General features: G+C 47.3%; 2 protein-coding genes across 10 annotated transcripts in view; one reads left to right on the forward strand and one right to left on the reverse strand.

Annotated features, from left to right (window-relative positions):
* Positions 1-174: 174 nt before the first annotated feature.
* On the reverse strand, positions 175-22,766 carry Dcun1d2 (defective in cullin neddylation 1 domain containing 2). 8 transcript variants are annotated; one of them, XM_071611674.1, is made up of 8 exons: positions 22,472-22,607; positions 18,022-18,238; positions 15,964-16,023; positions 15,064-15,232; positions 9,435-9,565; positions 4,135-4,217; positions 2,662-2,758; positions 175-1,768 (listed from the first exon to the last, which is right to left on the reverse strand). In XM_071611674.1, exons 1-8 carry the CDS (start codon positions 22,553-22,555, stop codon positions 1,695-1,697), a joined length of 915 nt encoding a protein of 304 aa, XP_071467775.1. In that variant the 5' UTR covers positions 22,556-22,607; the 3' UTR covers positions 175-1,694. The 8 variants fall into 8 exon arrangements, with proteins under 8 accessions (XP_071467775.1, XP_071467774.1, XP_071467777.1 ...); XM_071611673.1 differs by having other exon boundaries at positions 15,955-16,023; XM_071611676.1 differs by having other exon boundaries at positions 15,955-16,023; positions 18,022-18,377; positions 22,472-22,535.
* The window catches only part of Tmco3 (transmembrane and coiled-coil domains 3), a 36,873-nt gene continuing 35,032 nt past the window's right edge, over positions 22,690-24,530 (forward strand). For both annotated transcript variants that reach the window (XM_071611670.1, XM_071611671.1), the window contains exon 1: positions 22,690-23,082. In XM_071611670.1, coding sequence (XP_071467771.1) covers positions 23,055-23,082 — 28 coding nt within the window. In that variant the 5' untranslated portion in view covers positions 22,690-23,054. The remainder of the gene's footprint in view (positions 23,083-24,530) is intronic.

Raw genomic sequence — 24,530 nt, forward strand, 5'->3', positions numbered from 1 at the left:
CCGTGATTGGCATCAGTGACACTGAGGAAGAACTGTAGAGACAGGAGCCGTCTGTCTGGGCCATGGTTACCTACTTGGGTCGGACACCAGGAGGTCAGGGCCCCTGGATAAACAGCAGAGTCCCACCATCTGGTGGCAAGTATCTACACAACCAAGAAGATCAGAACGACACAGTCTGGGGAAAACACTTTATTGCGGTATTTTGAAGTTCTTAGCATCTTTGCAGCATGCAGGACTCAAAGGTTGACTAATGGAAGCAGCAGAACACAGGTCTTTGAAGTCTGACCAACTTCACTTCAGTATCTACTGACAGTCCCACAGAACTTCAAACTTACACACAGAAGGACTGCAGGCCTCCCTCACTTAGTCACTGAATTCTACAAACTTCTCCAAACAGAACAAGAGTCCAGGCAGTCTAGGGGGGTGCTGTACTGCTTCTTGGGTTTTTATTACAGCCAGAGTTTATTTTATTGAAGAAATGCTGAGTTAGACTTAGAGATGGCTGTTTCCTCTTTCAGACAGGGCAAGAGAGCCTGAGAAAGGTCACATGGCCCGCCCTGAACAGACCAGCCTCGCCCTCAGGCCTCCGTCCCTGCTGCCCTCTGCAAGGCTTCCACTCTGCAGCACTGGTAGTTGCCCACACTGCAGGGCACATGGTCCTCAGGCTGCGAGGGGCTGCTCCCTAAGGCTGTGGCAGGTCCACACAGAAGCTAAGCACAGAGCAGGTTCCAGGGGCACCCTGTGCACAGGACATGGAGATGGCCCAGAGAGCCCGGCCCGCCTCTCCACGGCATGCTGCAGGAGGGCAGCAAGGCACACTGTGGACAAGGTCTTGTAGTGCGTGCTCAGGTCAGCACGGTGCTGCTCGAAGCTCAACAGCAGGAGAGTGGCCCCCGGGCCTCTGCACCTCGCGCACCAGTGGCTCTGGGCGTAAACTCAGGCTGTAGCTTGCAAAAGAGATGAGGGTCCAGGAGTGGGCTTTGCGTCCACGTGAGGATGGCTGTAAGAGGGCCAGACCCTGGGCATTGTGGGACTGCAGACAGGTGAAAGGGACAAGAGCATTTGATTTTAAATTTGTAATTCACCACTCAAAAAGGAAAAATGTCTTTTTAAATAAAAAATATTAAAAGTACGGAACTTCTCAGGAAGTTGAAATAGCATTGTCAGAAAGACAACAGTCTGATTGCTGCAGTCACGCCAACACACGCCACCACTGCAGACTGCAACGGGGCCTTAAATATAAAATGGGTCTCAGATAAACATCCTGAGAGAACAAATATCCAAACCAGAGAGACAGCACAAGCCCAGGAGGAACAGCGCTGGGTCCCTGGGTGAGCTGCATCCTGGCACTGGCCGCCTGACTCGACATATCCACATCCTCCCAGGACAGACAGGGCTCTGTACTGTGGTCACAATGTGACGGGGTGCGAGTGGTAACTGCTGGTGTTCACCGTGAACCTGCATCAGACAGCAATCCCCCAAAGCAGCAGCTACAGCAAGCGTGCCGACCCCTGCGGCAGCTGTCCTCTGGGGGAGCAGCCCCACGGAGCCTGCCCCAGACATTGTGGCTCTGAGCAGGAGGATGCATTCCAGCTTTGCGATGGCAAGGACAGTGGCTGAGACTGGCAGCGAAGCACACAGCACCACCCGGTGTGCCCTGCAGGATGTGGGCTGGCTCCGGACCTGCTCCACCTTCAGCTGTGTTTTCCACCCGTGAGCACTGGCCGTGCATACTCCACAAAGTCATCGATGAGGACAGGCCACGCTCCTGGAGAGAAGCAGACACAAGTCTTTAGAAGTCACCATTAGCGCCACTGCTACACTCAAAGTGACTTTCTGCAAAATCCTATTTCAAGAATCCAAATGATCTGCAGTTCACAAAGCTCCTGTTTCACCAAATAATTGGCTGAAACCACCTAATTCTTTTGCCAGCAGGCCAGGGTCAGTGAGCCATGGTGGGACATGGGCTGTGGGCAGTACACTGCTCACTGACTGGGTGCTTCCTTGGTTGGCCTCCAGACAGCTGGGACCAGCCGATTTGGGACAGAAAGACGGACCCATCTGTGCTCTGCAGGAAGGAGCAGCTGTTCCTGCAGTCGTGGGCACTCTGCCCAGCAGTGGTCCTGCCTCCCTGCTGGCTTCCCAGCCAGGTTCCTCACAAAGGCCACGCCCCACCCAGCCAGGGTGTCCCAGCAGCCTCTACAGCCCCCGCTCCAAGTGCTGTCCGAGCGGTCGGCCATCTGCATAGACGGAGACCTCCCAGAGCTGAGCTTGTGCAGTCACTGCTGGGGGCCTACGTGAGCTAGACACCGTACTCGTGCTAAGGACAGAGAGGAGCTGTGCCCACAGAGAACACTGCCAGCCCAGTGAGCACAGAGGCAGATCCTGGAGGGGAGGCCTCTGCCTGGGACTGGCCCCCCCCAGAGTGGCATGCCTAGGCCCAGGAGGAACCCAGACCCCCGGAATAGGCCTAGGCATGGGGGTATCTACATGCACACAGCCACATAGGCCACCAGAGGTCTCCCTGTCAACGGCAACAGCAAGCACTCTGTGGGACCCTCAGAAACCAACAGGAAGGGGCACTCTCTGCCCTCAGCTGGGGAAGGACTGCCTGTCTGACCAGTGCTGCCCTTCCCTCTGAAGTCCTACAGTGTCTAGTACCTTCTTCATCGTAGTTAGACATATCATCTGCAATCATGTTTCCAAAATCTAGCAGAAGGTTCCAAGTGTCCCGTGGAATTGATCTTTTGTGATGTTCCTAATACACAAGAGGGAAAAAACCCAGCAGATTAAGGTCCAGAGCTCAACCCTCAGATCTCTTAGTGGCCAAGGGTCCTCCATCGATGAAAGATCCTGCTTATCTGACAGGCAAAAAGCACAGTCATGTCTGTCCCAAGGAGAGGCAGCAGTGGTACCGTGCTTAAGCACAGAGAGTCCCCCCGAGCCTGTGTTCCAGTATAGACTGGCCTAAAGCAGAAGCAAACGTTTTAAATACTAAAATCATAAATTCCTGTGCGGTCAAACTGAAGAGCAGCATTTTAATCTCCTGACCTCCTTCCCCACCAACTCAGAGACTCTGTGGGACAACAAGCGAATCATATTCCTATTGATCTCTACGTGTTTATTTTTCTCTGAATTTGCTAGCTCACGCGGGGGACGGGCTGACTCTCTGAAAGTATATGTCAGTCCGTATTTCAGAAACATCAAAGCCCTGAGGGCAAAGGTGACACCTGTGCCCACAGCAGGGCCGCCCTGCCTCTCTCGCCAACTATTTCTTCTGCCTTCTTCAGAGGTGCTCATTCCCCTGAGGGTGGCACTGCCGTTCTGCCACACACATGCCCACGGCCATGAGCAGCTCAGGAGCTGAGCAGGTGCCACGAACCATGACTCAACTACGGCAGTTCCCTACTACTTGTCCTTCTCCATCCAGCCGGGGCAGCACGCCAGCCCTGCGGCTCTCGGCTGCCCTGCGGCTCTCGGCTGCCCTGCGGCTCTGCGCTGGCCGCGCTGCGCTGGCTCTGCTGTGTTGACTCCTCACTTTGTTCTGTGGCTCTGTGGTAAGGTCGGGGGCTTGGGTGTGGGGGTGGTGGCACACTGTCTAATTCCCCATGGCTGCACACTATGGCCCAGCAGGACACAGTGCCTGTCCCCTGCCCAGCCTTGCTTGCTCCTAACAGGCCCAATAAGGCTCCTTGCCCTCCTGAGCACTGCAGAACATATTTTAAAACCTCCCCAGAACAGACACACGGTGGCTGCAACCTCTGGACACTGGGACCTGGTACACAGCTCTGGAGCCCCTGCCAACCGGCAGTGAGTTTGGCCCAGCCCTTTCCTCAAGGATTTGAAGTTTCTCAGGATTAACCGAGTTTTTTTTTTGGCATGGGGTCCTTGGAGGAGATGGTGGATCCAGGTCTGCAGAGGTGCACCGCACTCTTCTAGAACCCATCTTGCGGGGTCTCTCCTGGCCTCGGCAGGGTGGAGCAGCACCTCTCCTGACACCAGAGCCCCTCCAAGCAGGACCTGTCCACCTAGGACCTCCAGGTGGAAGGTGTCAGGTGATTATCATCACACTCAGCCTCAAAGCTGACGGCCTCCCCGTAGACTGGCACACCCAGCAGGAAACCCAGCACTTACCAGCAGAAATGTGTTCCAAAGATCTAAAAATTTAAACCTTCCCGATAACACTAATTTCCAATATGCAACAGCCATTTCTAAATCTGGCAAAAAAGAGAAATAGTAGTTAATAAATTCCTATCTCTTTTTCTACTGCATAAGAAATGATACTCACTTGATTGTTAAAATTTGGCAATTTTATCCAAGAGTCACATGAGACCTAATCTCACTCAATTCAGGAATACAAATGTTCCTGAAAATGACATATATTTTAATTTTCTGAATCTGAGGAAATTTTATATTTTAATTTTCTGAATCTGAGGAAATTTCTTGAAAAAAGGAATCGTACTGATATTTGGAAATGCAAGTAATCTGTACCATAATTAGTCAGTTTGGGAGACTTCCATTTCATAGACACCAGTCCTTTGATAGTCCTGACTTGATCTGGTAACTGTTAATGAATATCATTTATTTTTTGAAACAGCTGGAAACACCTTATCCAGAAAGAAGGGACCCCAGTCTCCACAGCCTGGCCCCTCTTGCTGCCAACCAAGGCAGTCTTAATGCTCGGGATCACTGGCTGCAAGCACATTAGCCAGGCACTCCAGCCATTCTGATCCCGCACTCTTGGTCAAGGTGATCAGCACATGTGGGGAAAAGGTCTTCACCATAGAAGGATGAGTAAAACTCTGGCTGCTTGTCAGTCAAAGTCAAAGCTCTCCTGGAAAGGCAGAGGTCGATCCTCGCCTTCGATGCAGACTCATGCTAGGGGTGCCACTTTAGATGCAGCTGAAGAAATGAAGGCTGTGCTTCAGGGCTACAGCACACAGCATCTCCAAGCTATAGTTTTCCTGTACTCGTGGATTCTCTGTTGAATGGGAATTTTAAAATCACTTCTTATGGGTTAGGATTGTGGCTCAGTGGCAGAGCACTTGTCTTGCATGTATGAGGCAATGGATTTGATCCTCAGCACCACATGAAAATAAAATAAATAACATAAAGGTATTGTGTCCATCTACAACAAAAAATTTTTTTTAAAAAATCACTTCTTATATGCTTGCCATAGTAAGTATGTAAGGGGTGAAGAAGTCTATTTCTTAAAATGGACCACCTTTCATCGGAATACAGCTTCCCTCTGGTAAGCAATATAAGGATGAGTTATGTTGAAATAACTTCCTATTGCTGCTCGCATGTGTGTCAGGTCATGTGAAAGAAGACTGATATATTAAGCTAAAAATTAGTTTAAATGCAAAACTAAATACTTTTCAAAAGATTTTTTTCTAAGTCTGGCTTAGTCCCACTTGACCGAAGCTATCAAGCTGGAACTCTGTGACTTGAGCTCTCCAGGGCTGACCAGTAGCACCAGGCGGAGGCGGATACCCAGCTGCAGCCAGTGTCTTAAGCCTGTGTGCTCAGGTCTCCAGCAACGAGTCTCAACAGAAAGACAGACAGACAGAAAGTTCCGAGTGCCGGGCACGTGAAGGAGCTGTCTGAGCCTTACCTAGGGGACTCGCAGGGCAATGCTAAGATGATTATCTCGTCCTGCTCATAAGCCTACATCCTCACCACTTAGGAAGAACCCTAAGTGAGGTCTATGTTCGACTCATCTTAATGCTGACAAGCTCTCCCATTGGGAAATGGAGCTGAACCTGGGGAGGAAGAAGACAGAGTTTTATGGCATATATGTATTTCTATATATATATATATATATCATCTAGTTATTCCTGGGCTCATTTTGGTCCTTCCATATGAAGTATCTGTTTTGGATGTGTGCAAAACACATGACTAAAAAGTAAATGTGCGTATTTTCAATATCTAATATTATTTGTGTAAAAATGTCACACTATACCAATGGATTTGGCTATTTTCAAAAGAAAACAACAAAAGTCAGAGTGGTAGAAGCGAGGCTGCGCTGGGGTGGGAGGTGCTCTGGTGCTAGATCTCCATGGCAGCAGTTTTCCCCCAAAACCTCTAAGACGTCTCATCTCCTGATGTTACAGCAGAATTCAGCTTGCAATGCTCAGTCGAGGGCTACATAATGAAGATGACCCACTGTCCAAAAAGGATCTTGGGCCAGACATAAAAATTAGTTTATAATCATGATACCTTCCCCAAAAAGCAAGATTCTCAAAGCCAACTGATTCTAGCTCTATCCAATGTGAAGCCCTGGGCTACACTGAGGATGTAGCTCCATTGTAGCTCAATCCCCTGGCATGCTGGAGGACCGGGTTAGGTCCCTGGCACCACAGCAGTGAGTCTAACCACTCTACTCACCACAGGCTGACCACCAACTAAGTACAGGGGTTCAGTAATCACACACAGGAACAACACAGCAGTGAGGTGTGTTGGTGGGCGCCTGCAGCCCCAGAGTTTGGGAGACCAGGTAGGATGGTCACTGGACCCCAGGAGTTGGAGCCCAGCATGGGAAACATAACGATGTACACCCAGACTTGAGGGGAGAGCTGGACAAAGCTCTCGGATGCCACTGCCCACTGCTGCCCATACCTCTGCTAGGAGGTGTGGGAAACGTGTGCCATCTCTTTAGGTTGTGTGACTCTTTATAAGGCAAATGTACAACAATGCACTTTGGAAAAGGCAAACTGATCATGTTTAGTCTAAGGAAATAAAAAGACAGTCCTTTGTTCTAGTAAAGGAACTATGAGTTTGTCTTATCTCATTGGTGGGTCTCTTCTGTGGCTTGCGAGGCTGAACAGAGGCACAGATCTCACACTGCTTCAGGACATTCCTTGCCCTAAGGTGAACATCGCTGAAACATTCACAGAGGAAAAAATACATTTTTTAACTTAATTTTTTTTTTTATTGTTGCAGCATTAGGACTAAACCCAGGGCCTTATGCACACCAGGCAAGCACTCTACCACTGAGCTATATCCCTGGCTTGAATTACCCAACTTCAAATTAGGGAATTGCTTTAGGCTGCGACTTACCACCTTATGGAAGGTGGCAGTGTTGCAAGGAGATCATGTGCCTGTGCAGCCCCTCCCTCCTGCAGCCCCTGAGCTGTTAAGAAGGCTGGGGAGACTCCTGGAAAGAAAGCCAGATCCAGTAGGGTTCCTGGGTGCTTCCAGCAGCCCAGCCACCAGCTGAGATGACCCCGAGCTCTGTTGACCTGGGGGAACAGAAGGGTTGCCCTGCCAAGTCCTGCCTGAACCCCTGACCTTAAAGATCAGGTGCTGCAAAAAATGATGATCACCAGAAGCCATGAAATTTCCAGGTGGTCTGGTCTGCAGAGGTACAGGCCTAGGAGTGGATTTGCAGCAAGAGTGAGACTCTGCCCCTGGAAGCTCCCAGTGCTGAGGCTGCGGCAGGGGACCCTGCAGGGCCTAGAAGAAAGTTCTTCTACTGCTCTACATCTGAAGTTAACCTGGTGCCAAAAGACAGACACCCTCAAAGCACAACCCCTATACATGGAAGGAAATGGAGTGCTAACCCTGTCAGTACTTTTCACTTCAACACTGAATAGATGCAATCTCCTAGAATTCAAAACGTAAATTATTTATTGCTAACAAGTTTAATTATCCTAGTATTATACTGAAGATTCTGAAGAGAACAGAAAAATACTTTTTGATCATTCATTAAAAATTCAAGGTGTTCTTCCCTGACAACCATTTAATTCTAAAGAACAGACGTTATTTAAAAACTTGGATCAGACTGCTGCTTGCATCTTTTTTTTTTTTTTGGTACTGGGAACTGAATTCAGAGGTGTTCTACCATGGAGCTGTAGCCCCAGCCTTTTTTATTTTTGAGACAGGGCCTTGCTAACTTGCTGAGGCTGGCCTTGAACTTGTGATCCTCTTGCTAAGCCTCCCAAGTTGATGGGACCATGGGCTGTGTGCTGGCTGATAAACTAATGGTCATTTTGAAAATCAAAGTGGACAAATCTCTAGGAAATAAACTGCTCAAAGCAAAGCATTATCTAAACGCTCTGTTTGAGAAAAAATAATGGGAAGATCAAAGGATTTTGAAGGCAGACCTGGAATGGCTGCCCAACCCTGTGTATGCATTTCATACCACCGAACTGTGCTCTTAAACTTCTCTGAATCCTCACAGAAACAGCAACAGCAGCCAGATAGCAAAACCAAACCCACAGGTGACATCTCCAATAAATCTAGATGTGAGGAGGTACCATCAGGAACCCAAACCCACAGGTGACATCTGCAATAAATTTTGAAGAAAAGAGCCCAGACAGGAAACTTAAGACCCAGCACCCCAACATTAAAAGCAGGCAGCTAATACTGGGAAACACAGCAGAAGAGGAAGGCCATCCTGGCCACAGGTCCAGGAGAGCTGCCTCTGGGTCTGCAGCTGGGTTTCAGGAGACGGCCGCAGCAGGGAAACAGGCAGGACTGCCAGCATCCTCCCTGCACAGGCTTGCGGGAAATCAGGATGGAAAACCAAATGTTGGTGGCACTTTTCTACCTCTGGGAGTTTTAAGCCACTTTCCAGTTTCTTATGTAATTTTAGTCATCTTATGATATTGCTTTTATTTACAGGAGTTTTTCCTCAAACTACACTTTCTAATAAGCCTGTTTATCCTTATTTAAAAGACCACATATCACTCCACCAACAAACATGTGAGATTTGAAATTAACTAAACAAGGTCTATTACATGCATGAGGCAACCAATCTATCAGCATAGATAGATTTTTAGAAAGAGGTAAGGCAGAAATAACTATGCTTAGGTGCAAAACAAAACAAATAAATCAAATTCTCAAACTAAAACAATTTTTTTTTGTTTGTTCTGGTATTAGGATTGAACCTGGAGTGCTTAACACTGGGCCACACCTTCAGCCCTTTTTATTTATTTTTGAGACATGGCTGCTGAGGCTGCCTTTGAACTTGTGATCCTCCTGCCTCAGCCTCCCAAACTGCTGGGATTCCAGGTGTGTGCTACTACGCCCAGCTCAAACTGAAAATTTAAGTTGAAAACATCCGGATGCACTGCCTACAAAACACAAGCAGCCACACGACTGTGAAAGGAGGTGCACTTCCATGCACAGAACCGGCTCCGAGCAGGTCAGCTCAGCTCCCCAGAACTGCCCGGTGAGCCTCACCTGGCCACTCTCAAGGAGAGGACGTGAAATACCTGTAACTCAGTCGATACCTCAGGATTTAGACAGTTAAAGGGAGAAGATAAGATGGAGACACTGTTGGCTGAGGGTTTCAGGTGCGGGATGAACGAGGTGAGAGAAGCAGAGCAGGACGGTAGCAGCATGGCTGGCTGCACCGAGACCCCGCTGACACAGCCAGTCCTCCCCCGCAGACCAGGCGCTCACAGGGCGCCCCTGGGGCTCCTACTCACCGAGGCCCTTTTGCCCAGGGTTCTTAGCAAAGGTGAAGGTAAACTGGTAGAGGTCCTTGAACTTCACGGGGTCCTGCAGCTCTTGCTCTAGGCTGGGCAGAAGGGTTCTGAGCTTCTCGGTGCTGTCACACCTGTGACGAGAGACGGCCTGTCACCTGTGGCAGAAGACCATCCCACAGCAGCTGGCCCCGGCTCTATGACTAGTGTGGGTGGGGCTGGGTGCACGGCGTCTCTCCCCGAGAACTTGCGTGCGCTGGGCTGTACTGTGCTGATGGTGCACACCTGCACAGACCCAGGGCACCCACTGAGGACTCCGTGGTGAGACACCTGGCCTCTCAGCCACGCTGGGGCGAAGCAGTCTATCCCTACACCTCTGACCACGTGCTGAGGTCAAGGCCCCAAGGGTGGCAGAGGCAAGGTGCAAAGTCCCCGTGCCCACGAACACAAGATGGGCCACCCTGCCAGCTGGGCTACTGCTGCCTCTAAGCAGCCACCATGAATGAGCCTCATTCCTTCCTTCAATATTGAGTGCAGCAGGTGCCCTTCAAATAGCTAGGTACTCTAAAAACTGTTCCAGAATTAAACATACCATGTTGTGTTGAATTTTCCTCCAAAAAGTAAAGTATCTTTAAAAATATTAACTGATCTGGGCTGGGATGCATCTCATAAGTACTTGCAAGCAAATATGAGGCCCTGAGTTTGGATTCCAGTACCTCAAAAGTGGGGGGTAAAAACCTCAGTAAAAATAACAGACTCTTGGTCTGGGGTTGTGGCTCAGCGGTAGAGTGCTCGCCTCGCATGTGCAAGACCCGGGGCTCGATCCTCAGCACCACATAAAAATAAATAGGTGAAATAAAGGTACTATAACTAAAAAATATTAAAAAAATAAGTAAATAAAAAAAATTAAAAGACTCTTTCTTATATCAGCTGCACAGCAAGGAACAGAAGGGTGCTTCACGTACCCCTTACTCCCGTGCAGCAGAGTGGAAGAAACTGGAGAGAGCCTTGGAGCACCAGCACCACCTGCAGCAGGATGCCCTGGCCCTCAGCCCTGGTCCCTGGCCCTCGGTCTCCCTCCACCACTTCCACCACCTCAGCAGCACGTGCTGCACAGGAGCCTGGGGTCACCGTGAGCCTGCGAGGTCTGTTCTTACAGCGTGTGAGCCACTGCCGATTTCCTCTTGCCATGCAGAACTCGGTCACGCAGTGCTGGTGCTGAGCCTGCAGCTGCTTCCCTTTCGGTTGTGCCAAGAGTTCCAGCACAGGTGTGCTCAGGTTGGCACATGCCGAGAGGGGACGGGCCCACAGGGGCTGCGCACCTCTCCGGAGGTCAGAATGACACCAGAGCAGGGTCCACTCCCACTCTGCACCTGTGCCTTTCTCTACCAGGCCACCTGTTGGGTTCTATCTCACTGAGGCTTTGCCTGTACCTCCCCAGGAACAAGAGCGGCTTCCTGTGCTTCCACTGGCCACGTGGGACCCTCTCTGGTGAAGCACTGATTCAAACTGCTTATTCTAAAAGAGATTCTTCACTATTTGTAGGAATTCCTGAGACACAGGTGTGTGTCAGCTGTTTTAAAAGAACTCTCCCAGAATGCCTGCTTGCTTTTCCTATGGCTCACACTACAAGATACACAAAATACATGTGCGTGTGTGTACACATATATGATTTTTCCAGATACATAACACGTGTGTGTGTGTGTGTACATACATATAATTTTTTGGTTTTTTGGTACTGGGGATTGAACTCAAGAGTGCTTTACCACTGAGCCACATCCCAGCCCTTTACTTTTTATTTTGAGACAAGGTCTCACTAAGTGGCTTGAACTTGTGATTCTCCTGCCTCAAGTTTCCCAAGTCGCTGGGATTACAGCTTGTCCACTGGGCCTGGTCCTAGATTCTTATTTTTAGTGTGGATACTCTATCAGTCTTTTCCTTTATAGTGATTTTTTTCCCTTTGGTAGGGGTGACATGTTTTAAAACTTCCTAGTCACAACTGTGACTTGTGCTGGGCATTCAACTGAACTGGGCCTCACACTAGAGCAGGGGCTCTACCACGGGGTTATATGCACAGCCCAGATGATCTTCTACATTTTCTAGAACTTTCTGCATTTGCCTTTAGCACTGAGATCTACAATCTTAAAACCCACTTTCATATAATAGATATAATACTTACTCAAGATTAACTTTTTTCCTTAAACCAACCAATTCTCCCAGGACATACAGGGGTGTACCACTAATGCCTGGCAGTATTTCGTATTTTTTTGATGATACTGAAAATAACATACATTTTAAAAATTCACTTGTTTCGTAGTATTTGGTCTCACACATCCTTAGATTTCTTTTTTAATATATATATTTTTTAAGTTGTAGGTGGACACGTACCTTTATTTTATTTTTATGTGGTGCTGAGGATTGAACCCAGTGCCTCACATGTGCCAGGCAGGCACTCCACCACTAAGCTGCAGTCCCAGCCCCCATCTTTACATTTATCCTGTGTCTGTCCCTGTCTCAGGGGAGCAGCGGCTTATGATGCAGTAAGTACACTGTCTGTCCTAAGATTTACTGATGCATTCATCTGTTTCTTTTGGTCAAAGTCAGTCCAATCACGAGTGGACGTTCAGCTCCACAGGACATCTTATGCACTGAGGTCACCTTTTCTTTCCTTCTGTTGCTAATGGCTATGTCACAAGTCTCCCACTCCTGGGGGACAGCAAGCCTTGCCATGATGCATCACCCTACCTTTCTGGCTGCTGATTTGTCTTAGGGCTGGATTTAGGATTTCTGCATCTTATGTTCCTCTTATAAACCTCCTGGGTCTTGTGCATGAACCTGGCTATAATTCCCTGTTATCAGAACTTCCTTCTTAGATTTTGTTTTTCAGGTTGTGTTGGCCTCAAAACAAACCAGAGACTGCTTCCATTATTCTGTCTGGAAGAAACTGATCACATTGTTCTTTATTATTTTATTTATTTATATGCAGTGCTGAGATTTGAACCCAGTGCCTCACACATGCTGGGCAAGCGCTCCACCACTGAGCCACAACCCCAGCCCCACATTGTACTTTTAAAAAGAATCTATTTTGCATATACTGTTAAATTTATCGGTATGAAATTGTTCATAATAAATCTATTTCTTGATGTCTATAGGATCCACAGTGGTGCCCCTTTTCATTTTGTATTGGTCATTGTTATTTACAGTTTCTAAAAAGTCTTTTCAAATAACATGCTTCTGGTTTCACACACCTTTTATACCCATAACTTTTTTTTACTCTTTTCTTTTTTTGGTACTGGGGGTAGAACCCAGGGCTTTGCTAATGCTAGGCAAGTGCACTATCACTGAGCTACATACCCAGACCTCTCAACTTTTAAATTACTTTTTCTACTTCTGCTTATTTTAAAAAATTAATGCTTTATTCTACATCCTTTTGAGTTTAACTTCCTGCTCTTCTACTTTTGTTGACCCTGGAGGCGGAACCCAGGGCCTTGAGCGTGCCAGGCAAGCTCTACCACTGAGTCACACCCTAGTCTTCTTTTTCTACTACCTAACATGGACACTTTTGCATAATGATTGTCAGCCATTCTTCTTTCTCAAACATACATTTAGGAAGCTGAATCCCACAAGTGTGTTTTTTTTTGGGGGGTGGGGTGTCAGGGATTGAACTTAGGGGCACTCGACCACTGAGCCACACCCCCAGCCCTATTTGTATTTTATTTAGTGACAGGGTCTCTCTGAGTTGTTTAGCGCCTCACTTTTGCTGAGGCTGGCTTTGAACTCGAGATCTTCCCGCCTGAGCCTCCTGAGCCACTGGGATTGCAGGTGTGCGCCAGCATGCCTGGCCCACAAGCTTTTGTGGCAATATTTTCTTCATCAATTATTTTCTAATTTCTACTGTAACTTATTTTTCAAACCAAGGGTTATTAGAAGTGTGCAATATTTGCACATATTTCAACCCAGTCATCTTCTTAGTAACCCTAGTTTAGCTGCCTACAGTGAGAACACGTACCTCTGTATCATCTTAATTCTCTACAATTTGTCTTAACTTTATGCTTATGCTGGATTTTTATGAATATTCTATTTCCTGGAAAACGTAGGGAGCACTCATCAGCATCACAGGCACTGCTCTAAACATGCTCCCTAGGACGCTGTGTTGTCCAGTCTTTTGTTTCTTTACTGATTTTTCACTGGTTCAATTCATCAGTTACTAGGATGTGTGTGGGAATTCCTCACTTTGTATCTTCCTCTTTGTAGTTGTTTATTTTTGCTTTATTGAAAGCAAAACATGAAGGCTTTTGCTTTCCTAGTGAAATGAACCTTTCATCATTATGAAATGTCCTTCTTCATCTTCAGAGCTGCCTTATTTTAACATCAACAGTGACACAGTTTGAATGTCTGCACGACACATCAACTGCTGACCTTCCCTACTGTACCATGCCCTGCGTTTTAGTTGTGTCTATAATTAACAACATGTGTCAGTTGATTCAACGGAATTTCTAAATTTTTTTTGTTTTAAATAATTTTGTTATTTAGAAATTATATTTATTTACTCTCCTACTATTTGTGCATAATTAGTAGTCAATATCTTCTCCCATGCGTTTATTTTCTTCTTTTGCAGTGCTGCGGACAGAACTCAGGGCCTTGTATGTGCTGGAAAGTGCTACCATTCAGCCTTGTGCCTAACGCCCTTTTTAATTTTTACTAGTATCTTTGTACAAGTAGCAGTTAACTTGCATGAGGCCAGTTCCTCAGCATCTTCCTATATGGCTCGTGCTTTCTGACTTCTCTAAGAACACATTTGATTCAGTGTTTCTTTGTCTAGCATTGTACCCGAAAACAGGGATGGATCACTCAGAGTTCCAAAGGGCCAGGAGTACAAAGAAACCCGCTGCAGAACCACTGTCAGAGGGAGCTCTTTGTTGGTTTTGCACAATTACCAAGAACGGGGTGAGCTTCATTAGGAGGAAAGGCTTGTGGAGTTCACTGGCCAAACAGACGGCCATATCAACGCAAAGCGTCAGTTTGGTGGAAACACGGGCAAGGACTTTTACTTGAGAAATATAACAAGCAAAAAGCAAAGTGAGACTTTTACAAATAAGAATTATGTATTTAATATAATAAGTGTAATACATTATATAACATATAATAGCGTGAAATAGATTGGTTGGGAAAAAACTCTACTATTGACTGTCAATTTAAATTTGGAAGGGAATAAAAAAGAAAATGAGTTATTAAAGGGGTAATGTGAATAAAAATAATAAATAAAACTTGAAACTGGAATTCAAAAGGCTTGTGTAGTTGTATAAGATATTTATAGAATATGTAAAGAAAATGCACTGATATATATAAATAGAAGTCCCCCCATCCCACCAGGGATTCAACCCAGGGGCGCTTAACCACTGAGCCACATCTCCAGTCCTTTTTATTTTTATTTTAAGTTGCTTAGGGCCTTGCTGAGTTAGTGAGGCTGGCTTTGAACTTACAGTCCTCCTGCCTCAGCCTCCCAAGCTGCTGGGGTTATAGGCATGTGCCACTGTGCCCAGTCTAAAATTATAATTTATAAGTTGAAAATTACTAACGCGGAAAGTATGTTCCCTTCTACAGAAGCTTAAACTAAGAATGGTTTACCTACCCCAGCTCGGTCATGCCGTCCATGAACTCCTTCCTGCTGAATTCGCACTGAGTGGCAGCCCTGAACTTCCATGCTATGACCAGAACACTGATGCTGGTGGGGTCCAGCCTCAGATCGTCACAGAATTGCTGAATCCCATCAATCCCGATTCTGTCTCCATCTTGCGGGTCTGTAGTTAAAGTCAATGGGGTTAGGGTCACACCACCTGGTTGCATAACTCTGGCAAGTAAACCTCAGACACACACCAATGGACTAGCTTTCTACTACCTATGAAAGAAACAGTGGGCAACAAGTAACGACTCACCCAGAAACCAGTCTATCTTTAAAATCTAGATTTGCTTGCTTCTAACAGTGCTATGGGATTGAATCCAGTACCTCGGACACACAAGGCAAGCTCTGTGCTGCTGAGCTGCATCCTCGTTTGATTTCTGGGTTTTATCATTCAGGAGTAAGTTTAAGGAGTGGTTGCTCAGGAGTAGAGTGCTGGCCTAACGTGCAGAAGGCCCTGGTTTGAGCAGGAGCATCACCACCACAAAAAAAGAAGAAGGAAAAAAAAAAAAAAGACTGGGATGTAGACCCAAGGTAGAGAAGCTGTCTAGTGTGTACAAGGCTCTGTTTCATCCCTTGCACTGCAAAGCAATTCAATTTCCCTAAAGTAAGATAAAAATTCAAGTTAACAGAATTTTAGTTTCCTTGAAGACAAACTGCTACAAAAAATATTGCAGTGATAAAGGGTTTTGAATGCTTGGAATTTTTATCACAACTCCACCAAAGTAAAAAAGAATGATTGATCAAATTTTTTCTCTTTAAGGCATTTCATTTGCTAATTCTAATGCTACTAAACAATTACTTTCCAAAATCATTTAGATTTGGAGACACTGTGGCACACACCTGTAGCACCTTGGGAGCTGAGGCAGGAGGATTCCAAGTTTGAGACCAGCCTCAGCAACTTAGCCAAACCTGTCACGAAATAAAAAATAAAAAGGGCTGGGGATGTAGCTCAGTGGTAAAGTACTCTGGGTTAAATCCTCAGTATTTTTTTCAATTTTTTAGTTGTAGTTGGACACTATACCTTTATTTTATTTATTTTTTAATGTGGTGCTGAGGATTGAACCCAGTCAGTGCCTTACACGTGCTGGGTGAGCACTCTACTGCTGAGCCACAACCCCAGTCCCTAAATCCTCAGTATTAAAAAAAAATCAAATAAAAAAAAATTTGGCTTATGCATCTACACTTAACAGCATGGAAATTCAGGCCCCCCTACTTCTGCTTTAGAAATAAAATTAAGAAATTTAGCATCTGTCTATGAGAAAATCAAAACAGTAAAGTACACTGATACAGCCCAGCAAGACCTCACTATACTGAGCCCTTTAATTTCAGAAGGATCATGTATGTTATCATATATCATCATAACGTGTGTGTGGATTCTACTGGTACAGAGATACAAATAAAAAATCTAGAGCTTCTTTGTTCAAATAAAGCTCAGATGTGTTGAACTTTTCTTCTCCTTCATATGTAATTTAACTCTGGTCATTTAAGTACTAGATATCACATTTTTTAAATATGTTGTTTCTAAAGAAAAATTAACATACATTATATAAACAAAACCAGAAACCCTTCTAACTGTATCTTCTCACACAGAGAAACCAAACTCAGCTTTGGGAGTGTGACAAAGGTTCTATATTCTCTATTTCCATTCTATCTGCTGACATTACACCTCTGCAGATCAAAGAAAATCCCACTCTTACCAAACTAGCCATCCTGGTCAACTTCATGAGGTTCTCCTTCATTTGTATACATTAGATGTTATATTAGTACACAGTCTTTGAATTATATATTTAGAACTCAAAAGGATGTAACCTATTTGAATTATATATTTAGAATCCAAAAGGACTAGCCTGCATGAATAGAATCAAGTAATGATGAAGGGATGAAGCTTAATAAATAAATTTCACTGAAGTATTTCTTCAAAGACAGCTCTATTTGAATAATTATAAAATTGTGCAAAGGATATGACTTACAGAATTAGCTAAAAAACTTTAAAGTACACTAAACAGTTTTCACTTTTTGAGAACTATGATAATTACAAATCTGGTGTTTTTCATTTTTAACCATACAGTAGGTTTCTGAACAGTTTTTTTTTTTTTTTTAAAGAATACAATTTTCAATCCATTTGCCCAACAGAGGGGGAGCAAGGAGACAGTATCTTTGAAAATAACAAATAAGAAAGTAAAAACCAAGAAAATTTTTCTATTGGGCGAACATTTGCTTAAGTGAAAGTCTTTTTTTTTTTTTTTTAAAAAAAAAAGACTTAATCTTCAAAAACTACTAGAAAAAAAAGCAGTCCGTCAAGTGAATTGTTTCTGCTTTAATTGATACGAACTCTCCCGACCACCAGGGGTGTGGGTCTGTTCACGCTGTCACGCACACTCACTTTCATGGCACGGCTGCACTTTGATAGACAAAGCCACATTCTAGGCTCTTCAATTAAAATAAGTCATCCCCCATGTCCACGTGGAGCTGTCTCACTGAGAGCGCCCCCACAGCGACAGCGTGGCACGAGGGCGCCCCCAGGTGGGGAGCGGGCGGTCACACTCTGACTCTTCAGTAGTGCTCTGCCACGGATGTTTCAGTCTAGATAAATGCTGGCAAAGACCCCTGTGCTATCAGGTGTGGCCACAGGCGGACTCCAGGCCAGGACACTGAGCAGGGCTGCTTCCCACGACCACTAGGGGCACACTCCCTGCAGAGAACACGCTGTGGCTGCAGGTCACACCAGGCCAGCTTTCCAATGCCCCTCTTTCCCCCTTATTGAGAAAGGGGTTCTGGAGCTCAACGTGAGGAGGAGCAGCAGCTTGGAGCTCTGCGGTCCTTGGCACCCGAGGTCCCAGGAGCAGTGCGCCCTCTGCTTGCTAGGGATGGCCTCTGGTCTGGCCCTGCTGCCACGGCATCCCTTACCTTTGTACCTGCCATACAGCTGCTCCAGCTTCCTCTGGTCCACAGCGTCCCGCCTGGACTCCCTGTGGAACACGTCTGGGGTTTGCAAGAAGCTGGCTGTGGCCTCGTCTAGCTTCCACTCACTTTGCGTTAGGCAGTAGATGGCAGTTCTCTCACCAGCCTGAGTGCGCGCCATAAACTGGCGGACCTTGTCCTTCTGAGTCGACTTAAGCTTATGCTTGGGATGCAAAAGAAGCAGGAGAGCCAATGAAGCCTCTCTAGGGTTGTGTAGGCCGCTACTTCTAATGCCTGCTGTTAACTGGACTCAACTTCACTTCAGGGTTACAGGACACCAGAGTCTTGTTCATCAGTGAAAACTGGAACGACAGCATCGATAGAGCAACAGATATGCCAAGTCCAGTCCTCAACAAACTGTGAGAATCAGCCTTTTACAGAAAATACGCTTTGATCACTACCTGGTTCCCCTTACACAAGTACAACAGTCCCCCGCTTGAAAATCTCAGCACGGGCTCTCGGCAAGTCTAGCCCTCTGAAGACGAGGTAGGACCTGACTTCAGGGCAGGGTCCATCTGCAGGGGCTTTGCTTCTATTGAGCCCAAGTGCTACTGAACAGGAGGGGCCAGCAGTTTGAAACAGTCAGCTTTCCAGTTTAAAAACAACCACAGTAATGAAAACATGCACACGTAAAATGATTATCACATCAGCAGCATAAAAAGTTTGTTGTGACGAAATGAAAGTGATGACACTGGTCACAACATGTCTGCATGTGTGAGACAGAAACAGGGCAGGGCAGGAGGGTAGGCAAAACCAGCAAGCTGCAAGGGAACTGCGCTATCTATAGTCCATGATGAAACAGCAGGCACAGGGTGAAGGTCTCACTGCTCTAATGTCACCTGGTGAAAGCAACATCAGTGCAGAGCAACTGCTAACTTGGGCAAATTAAAGCAATCACCGCGATCTACTAAGGGCTGATTCTTTTTTTTTTTTTTTTTTAAATATTTTTTATTTTTTGGTGTAGATGGACACAACACAATGCAATTTCTTTTCCCTCACTTTTATGTGGTGCTGAGGATTGAACCCAGGTCCCGCCTGTGCTAGGCGAGTGCTCTACCGCTGAGCCACAATCCCAGCCCCAGGGGGCTGATGCTTCTTATTATATAAATGCTTTACCCAATACAAGGGGAAAAACTTTACTTACAAGGATTGTATTCAATCTCGTTCACATAAAGATGAGAATTTATAGAAACAGAATAAATTATAACCTACAGGAAGACGCAAACGGATGACAGATGGAGATGAAAAAACAGAAGCAAGAGAAGAGCCAGGCTGTGACTGGCGTGAGGCCCTGCGTACCACCAGCAGAGCTGAGTGCGGGAGGAAGCAGGCTCCCCGCACGCAGGTGCCGCAGCAGAGAGAAGAGGTCAGTCAGGATAACGTCTTTTTAATCAACGCAAGAACCCACAGTGGGTTCTTACTGATCCTAGTGGTATCACTGATCCTAGTCTCGAACCTGAGGGAAATGGCTCAGCCCGATTCCTCACCATCATGCCAAGAATAGGCACCAGAGGAAGCTGCAGAGGTTTCTAAGGCAACCCAAGCGTGCTGGTAGCAGAACACCAGCACAACTCAGCAGGAGTCAGTGCAGCCCGACACACACAGCTGCTCCACAGGTTTTGGGCCCAAGACCTTTCCTGGATCTCACAATGTCAAAACTATTTCCCAAGAATTCAAAGCTGTCATTAGACAACCTCACGCTCATCTTAAGAGTGTGCAGGAGAGGCCTCCAGGCTGCCTGAGCCGTGATATCACAATAGGCTAAATGAAAAAGATTCAAGAACTTCTTTCCTATGATACCAGATATTAAAATTATCTGCTGGGGCTGTGGTTGTAGCTCAGTGGTAGAGCACTTGCCTAGCATGTGTGACGCACTGGGTTCAATCTTCAGCACCACATAAAAATAAATAAAATACAGATATTGTGTTCATCTACAACTAAGAAATTTTTAAAAATCTGCAAAAATGAAATGTAAAAAAGTAATGTGCTTGCAATTATTAATCCTCACATATTTAAAAACTTATTTTAATTCCTGATGCAGTGAACATCAATGTCCATTAAGCACATAAACAAAAGCTCTTTGGGTCCCCAATCATTCTTAAAAATATAGGGCTGTGGCCATATGAATCTCTTGTGGTTCTGCCAGTGCAGGTGGAAGCAGACAGTGGGAACGGTTTATACACAAGTGGGTATGGCCTTGACATTTCACTTATAAAAACAGGCAGCTAGCTTGTGACTGCTGAACGCGATCTAAATTCTAGAGTGACACATGGGACGTATATACATATACTATACGTTATTTCCCAAAACACTTCTTGAAAAGAATAGACAAAGAATTCAAGGTTATATTCTCTAGTAAGATCAATCTAGTCAAATCAGAGAAGAGCTCACATGTCATGAGAGCCAGCTGACAAGTGATAAAGTCAGCATCTTTTTATGAAGATGGTCAAGGATGGACACGGCCAAGAGTTGCTTCAAAAACTAAGACAAGACACACATGCAATCAGAAAAAGTCCCTCCTGAGCAACAGCCATAGCTCCTTTATTATGGAAGAGCCAATCAACACCATCCTGGTCATAAAACAAAACTCAGTCCATCCATATAACGGAATGTTATTTAGCCATAAAATAATGGCATATGTCACAGTATGGGTGAACCTCAAAAGCAATATGCTGAGCAAAAGCCAGACCCAAAAGGCTACATGTCTTTGGACATGTAGGAAATGTTCAGAATAGGCAAATCTATAGAAACAGAAGGCAGATTAGAGGGTGCCAGGGGTTGGCAGGGAGGAGTTGGCAATGCTTGCTCATGAACAGGGTTTCCCTGGGAGTGATGAAAATGTTCTGAGACTTCATAGAGGTGGTGGTGGCAGAATACTGAATGTTCTAAACACTGACCTGCACACCTCAAAATAGCTAATTTTATGTCATGTGAATTCTACTTCAAAAAAATGTCAACATAACAGCTAGGCCTCCAAGACCAATGAGCAGAGTCACACACCCCAGGTGGCTGTGTCATTTGACCAGCATTACAGCACTGATGGCTCCACATCAAGAAAACATGGGTCAGGTCTGGTGGCGCATGCCTGTAATCCCAGCGGCTCCTGAGGCTGAGACAAGAGGATCTCGAGTTCAAAGCCAGCCTCAGCAAAAGTGAGGCGTGAAGCAACTCAGTGAGACCCTGTCTCTAAATAAAACACAAAATAGGCTGGGGATGTGGCTCAGTGGTCAAGTGCCCCTGAGTTCAATCCCCCATCCTCGAAAGAAAACACAGACATTTGGAAGAGGGGATGATGTCTGACTCTGAGCTAGACTCCTGAGGATCACTTTTGGAGCCCTCCCCAGGGTGACCACACAGCTATGTCCACTGAGAATAGCCCTCCCCGGCGTGACAACAGTGCTACATTCACTGAAGAGAACATGCTTTGCAGATGCAGGTGAATATATCTAGGCCATTCCACGTGGTTTTGAAACTTTCCACGTTAATCACAGAAGTAACTTAGGCAGAAATGAAGACAGAAACACTGCCCCTTCTATGCGGGACAACCCAACTTTAGACTTCAAGGGGTACCAAGGTGCTAGTCTGGCATGAGCAGCAGCAGCCATGAGGGAATAGCAAGGGGCATGTCAACAAAACTGCAAGATTTGATGTTTCCCACACCGGTTTCTCTACAAAATAACAGCAATTAAAACAATGACCAACAGTTACATTGAAGGATTGCATGCACTTCATATCCAAAAGTAACTAGGAGATCCAGGTTCCACCGGTAGAAAAGGGAAAGTAAGGTTCATAAACTAAGCGCTGCCTCCATTTAGACAGATGCAAATCAATGCAAGGTTAATCAAGGTCCACAAACGGGCAGGACCAAGGCCCAGGCATAAGTGCTGATGACTTTCACAGAGGCTTACCAGGTCATGGAAATCAAAGCAGGGGGAAGGGAGTTTCCTCTGTTTTTTTAGTTTATTCTGCTAAAATGTACACAATTCTTGACATAAAAATCTGGACAGTCCAGGGGAAAGACACATCAAATAAAACCTCTAACCTGCTAAACCCTCAACGCTTTACGAGTGACCTTGTGAGGAGCCCGGCCCCAAGGACACCACGCGTGACGTGACAAACGCATCGCAGAACATCCTTGCAGACAGCTCAGGAGCACCTCCCTTCTCAGGGTCAACCTACACGGCGGCCCAGGTAGCCGCCCCGTCTCGGGTCACGCAGCCCGCCACCGCGCAGTCCGACCCCCGCCTGCCTTCTCGGCGACCTGGGCCCAAGGCCGTCTTCGTCCCCCGCGCTACGGGGCCAGCGGCGTCCTCTCGGGACCCTGTGGGCCCGCTGCTATCGCTCGCCCCCGGCCGGTCTCCGCCCGGGCCGACGGAGCTCGACGCCCGACACCTACCATGCTCGCAGGCGCCGCAGCCCAGCCGGCCCTTTGCGCAGGCGCGTGCTGTCCCGCCCCCGCCGGCCCTCTGCGCAGGCGCATCCCGCCTCGCCGACCGCCGGCTCTCTGCGCAGGCGCACGCCGTCGGGCTGCCCCTGGGGCGTTCTCCCTCCTCCCAGCTTCCGGCTTGTACGGCGTCGCCCCCTCTGTGCCAACGGTTCTGCCGCTCCTCCTTCGGAGGCCGCCACCGACCCGCGGCTCTCAGGCCTCGAGTCCACTGGGAGGAGGAGGAGGGAGACCGACGGCACCGCGGAACTCCAGCTCCCGGCGTGCTCGGCGCCGCGCAGGGGCCGGCAGGACCGCCCACGCCCCGCCCTCTTAAAGAGGCCGCGCCTCGCTCTTTGGCCCTGGAGGAGTTGCCCGCGCGGGGAGAGGGCGGTGGCGGTCATTCGCCTCCTGGTCTCGTCTCCGGTTCCGCGTCCGATCCCGCGTCCCGTCTTTCCCCAGGCCGCCAAGAGAAGGGATGCGGGGAAGCCCGCGTCCAGAGCTTTGCTCTTTGCGCCGCGGAGCTCCGGATAGAGGACACTGATGCTTGGGCTGAATGTCCAGGGCGCGGCTACCTCGTCCCGGTGAGGGCCGTGGGTGCGCTGGGCCCCGTCGGTCCAGCGGCGTGCCCCAGGGGGCCCCTTCCCTGCGTGGGGCTCCCGCCCAGCAGAGGCCCCTTCCCTGCGAGGGGCTCCCGCCCAGCAGAGGCCCCCGCCCAGCAGAGGCCCCTTCCCTGCGAGGGGCTCCCGCCCAGCAGAGGCCCCTTCCCTGCCTGGGGCTCCTTGGTGGGGCGTCCTTGGGGATCCTCCTTCACCAGGGGCCCCCCGGAGTGGGCGTTCCTTTGTGTGTGTGGGTCTTTCCCACAGGGGCTCTTCCCCGAGGGAGCATCTTCTCTGGGAGCGTCGGGGGAATCTTCCCTGATAGGCTTCTTCTCGTGGGCATTCTTCCTCCTGGGTGGGTGTAGGCTTGTGGGGCTTTCTTCCCTGAGAGCTACTTTTGGTGGGGCAGGTTTCCCTCTGGAACAATCCTCCTGGGTCTCTCCTTGGTGGGTGCTCCCCTTCCCAGAGGATTCCTTCCTGGGGGCTCCCTCCCCTAATAGGCACTAAGAGGTTACCTATCCTCCCCCCCCTTACTGGTCTGTCTCGCCCTGTGTTAAGGCGAATTAGCAGTCGTCCTTTACCGTCTCTTTAAAGACAGATACACCTGGCAGCAGACCCAGGTTTGCTGATCAGGGCCAGCATACGGTGTTCCGCAAGCCTTTCACCTAAGCTGACAGAGCCTGGAAGGTGTCAGAGTAGACAAAATAACCAGGATGGTTTGCACATCCCCTGGGAGGCCTTAGTTCATAACCTAGCTGTGAACTGTTTGGGAGTGACCAATTAAATAAGTCCAAAGTGACAGAAGGTCTAGCATATCTGCCCGCCTCACTGTCCCACCTCTTTTTGCTCCTTTGCAGCCTCTTGCAACCCTTCAGAAGGAGAAGGGGGACTGGGTAGACTTTGTGACTTGGTCTTTACTAGCCAGTTCACCTCCTGGCCACCTAGTACAGGTTTCTTGCTGCTGAGAGGGCACTTATTCACGAGTCTCCTTTTTCCTTCCTTGTTGGCTTTCTTGGCACTGAAGGAGGAGCAAACCCGAGCAGCTGGCCTGCAGCTCCTTGTATGGCCCTGCTTCTCTCTGTTCTTTGACAGTCTCACCTGGTACCACCTGAGCAAACAGTAGCTATTTAAACACCCTGAGGGACACTCAAGGTTGCACACCACATCCCTGTTTTCCTGCTCAGCCTCTGCACATTTTCCTGATCATTCTTAGAACCAGAACTTATTGGTCTTGCATATTGTCTGTTTTTTGTCAAACAGTAGAATCTCGTGATTGGATTAACTAATGAAATATTTGCTTTTTCTAGAGGTTTTATAGTTTAAAGTTTTTTTAATAGCCTCAGTAATTACCTTCTTTTCCTTTCCTTCCTCCTCCTTGTTCTCTAATTCTTTTACTAATTTGAAATGAGTAATGTATTTATAAATCATTTATT

The sequence above is a fragment of the Marmota flaviventris genome, chromosome 4 (assembly GCF_047511675.1).
Source record: "Marmota flaviventris isolate mMarFla1 chromosome 4, mMarFla1.hap1, whole genome shotgun sequence".
NCBI lineage: Eukaryota > Metazoa > Chordata > Mammalia > Rodentia > Sciuridae > Marmota > Marmota flaviventris.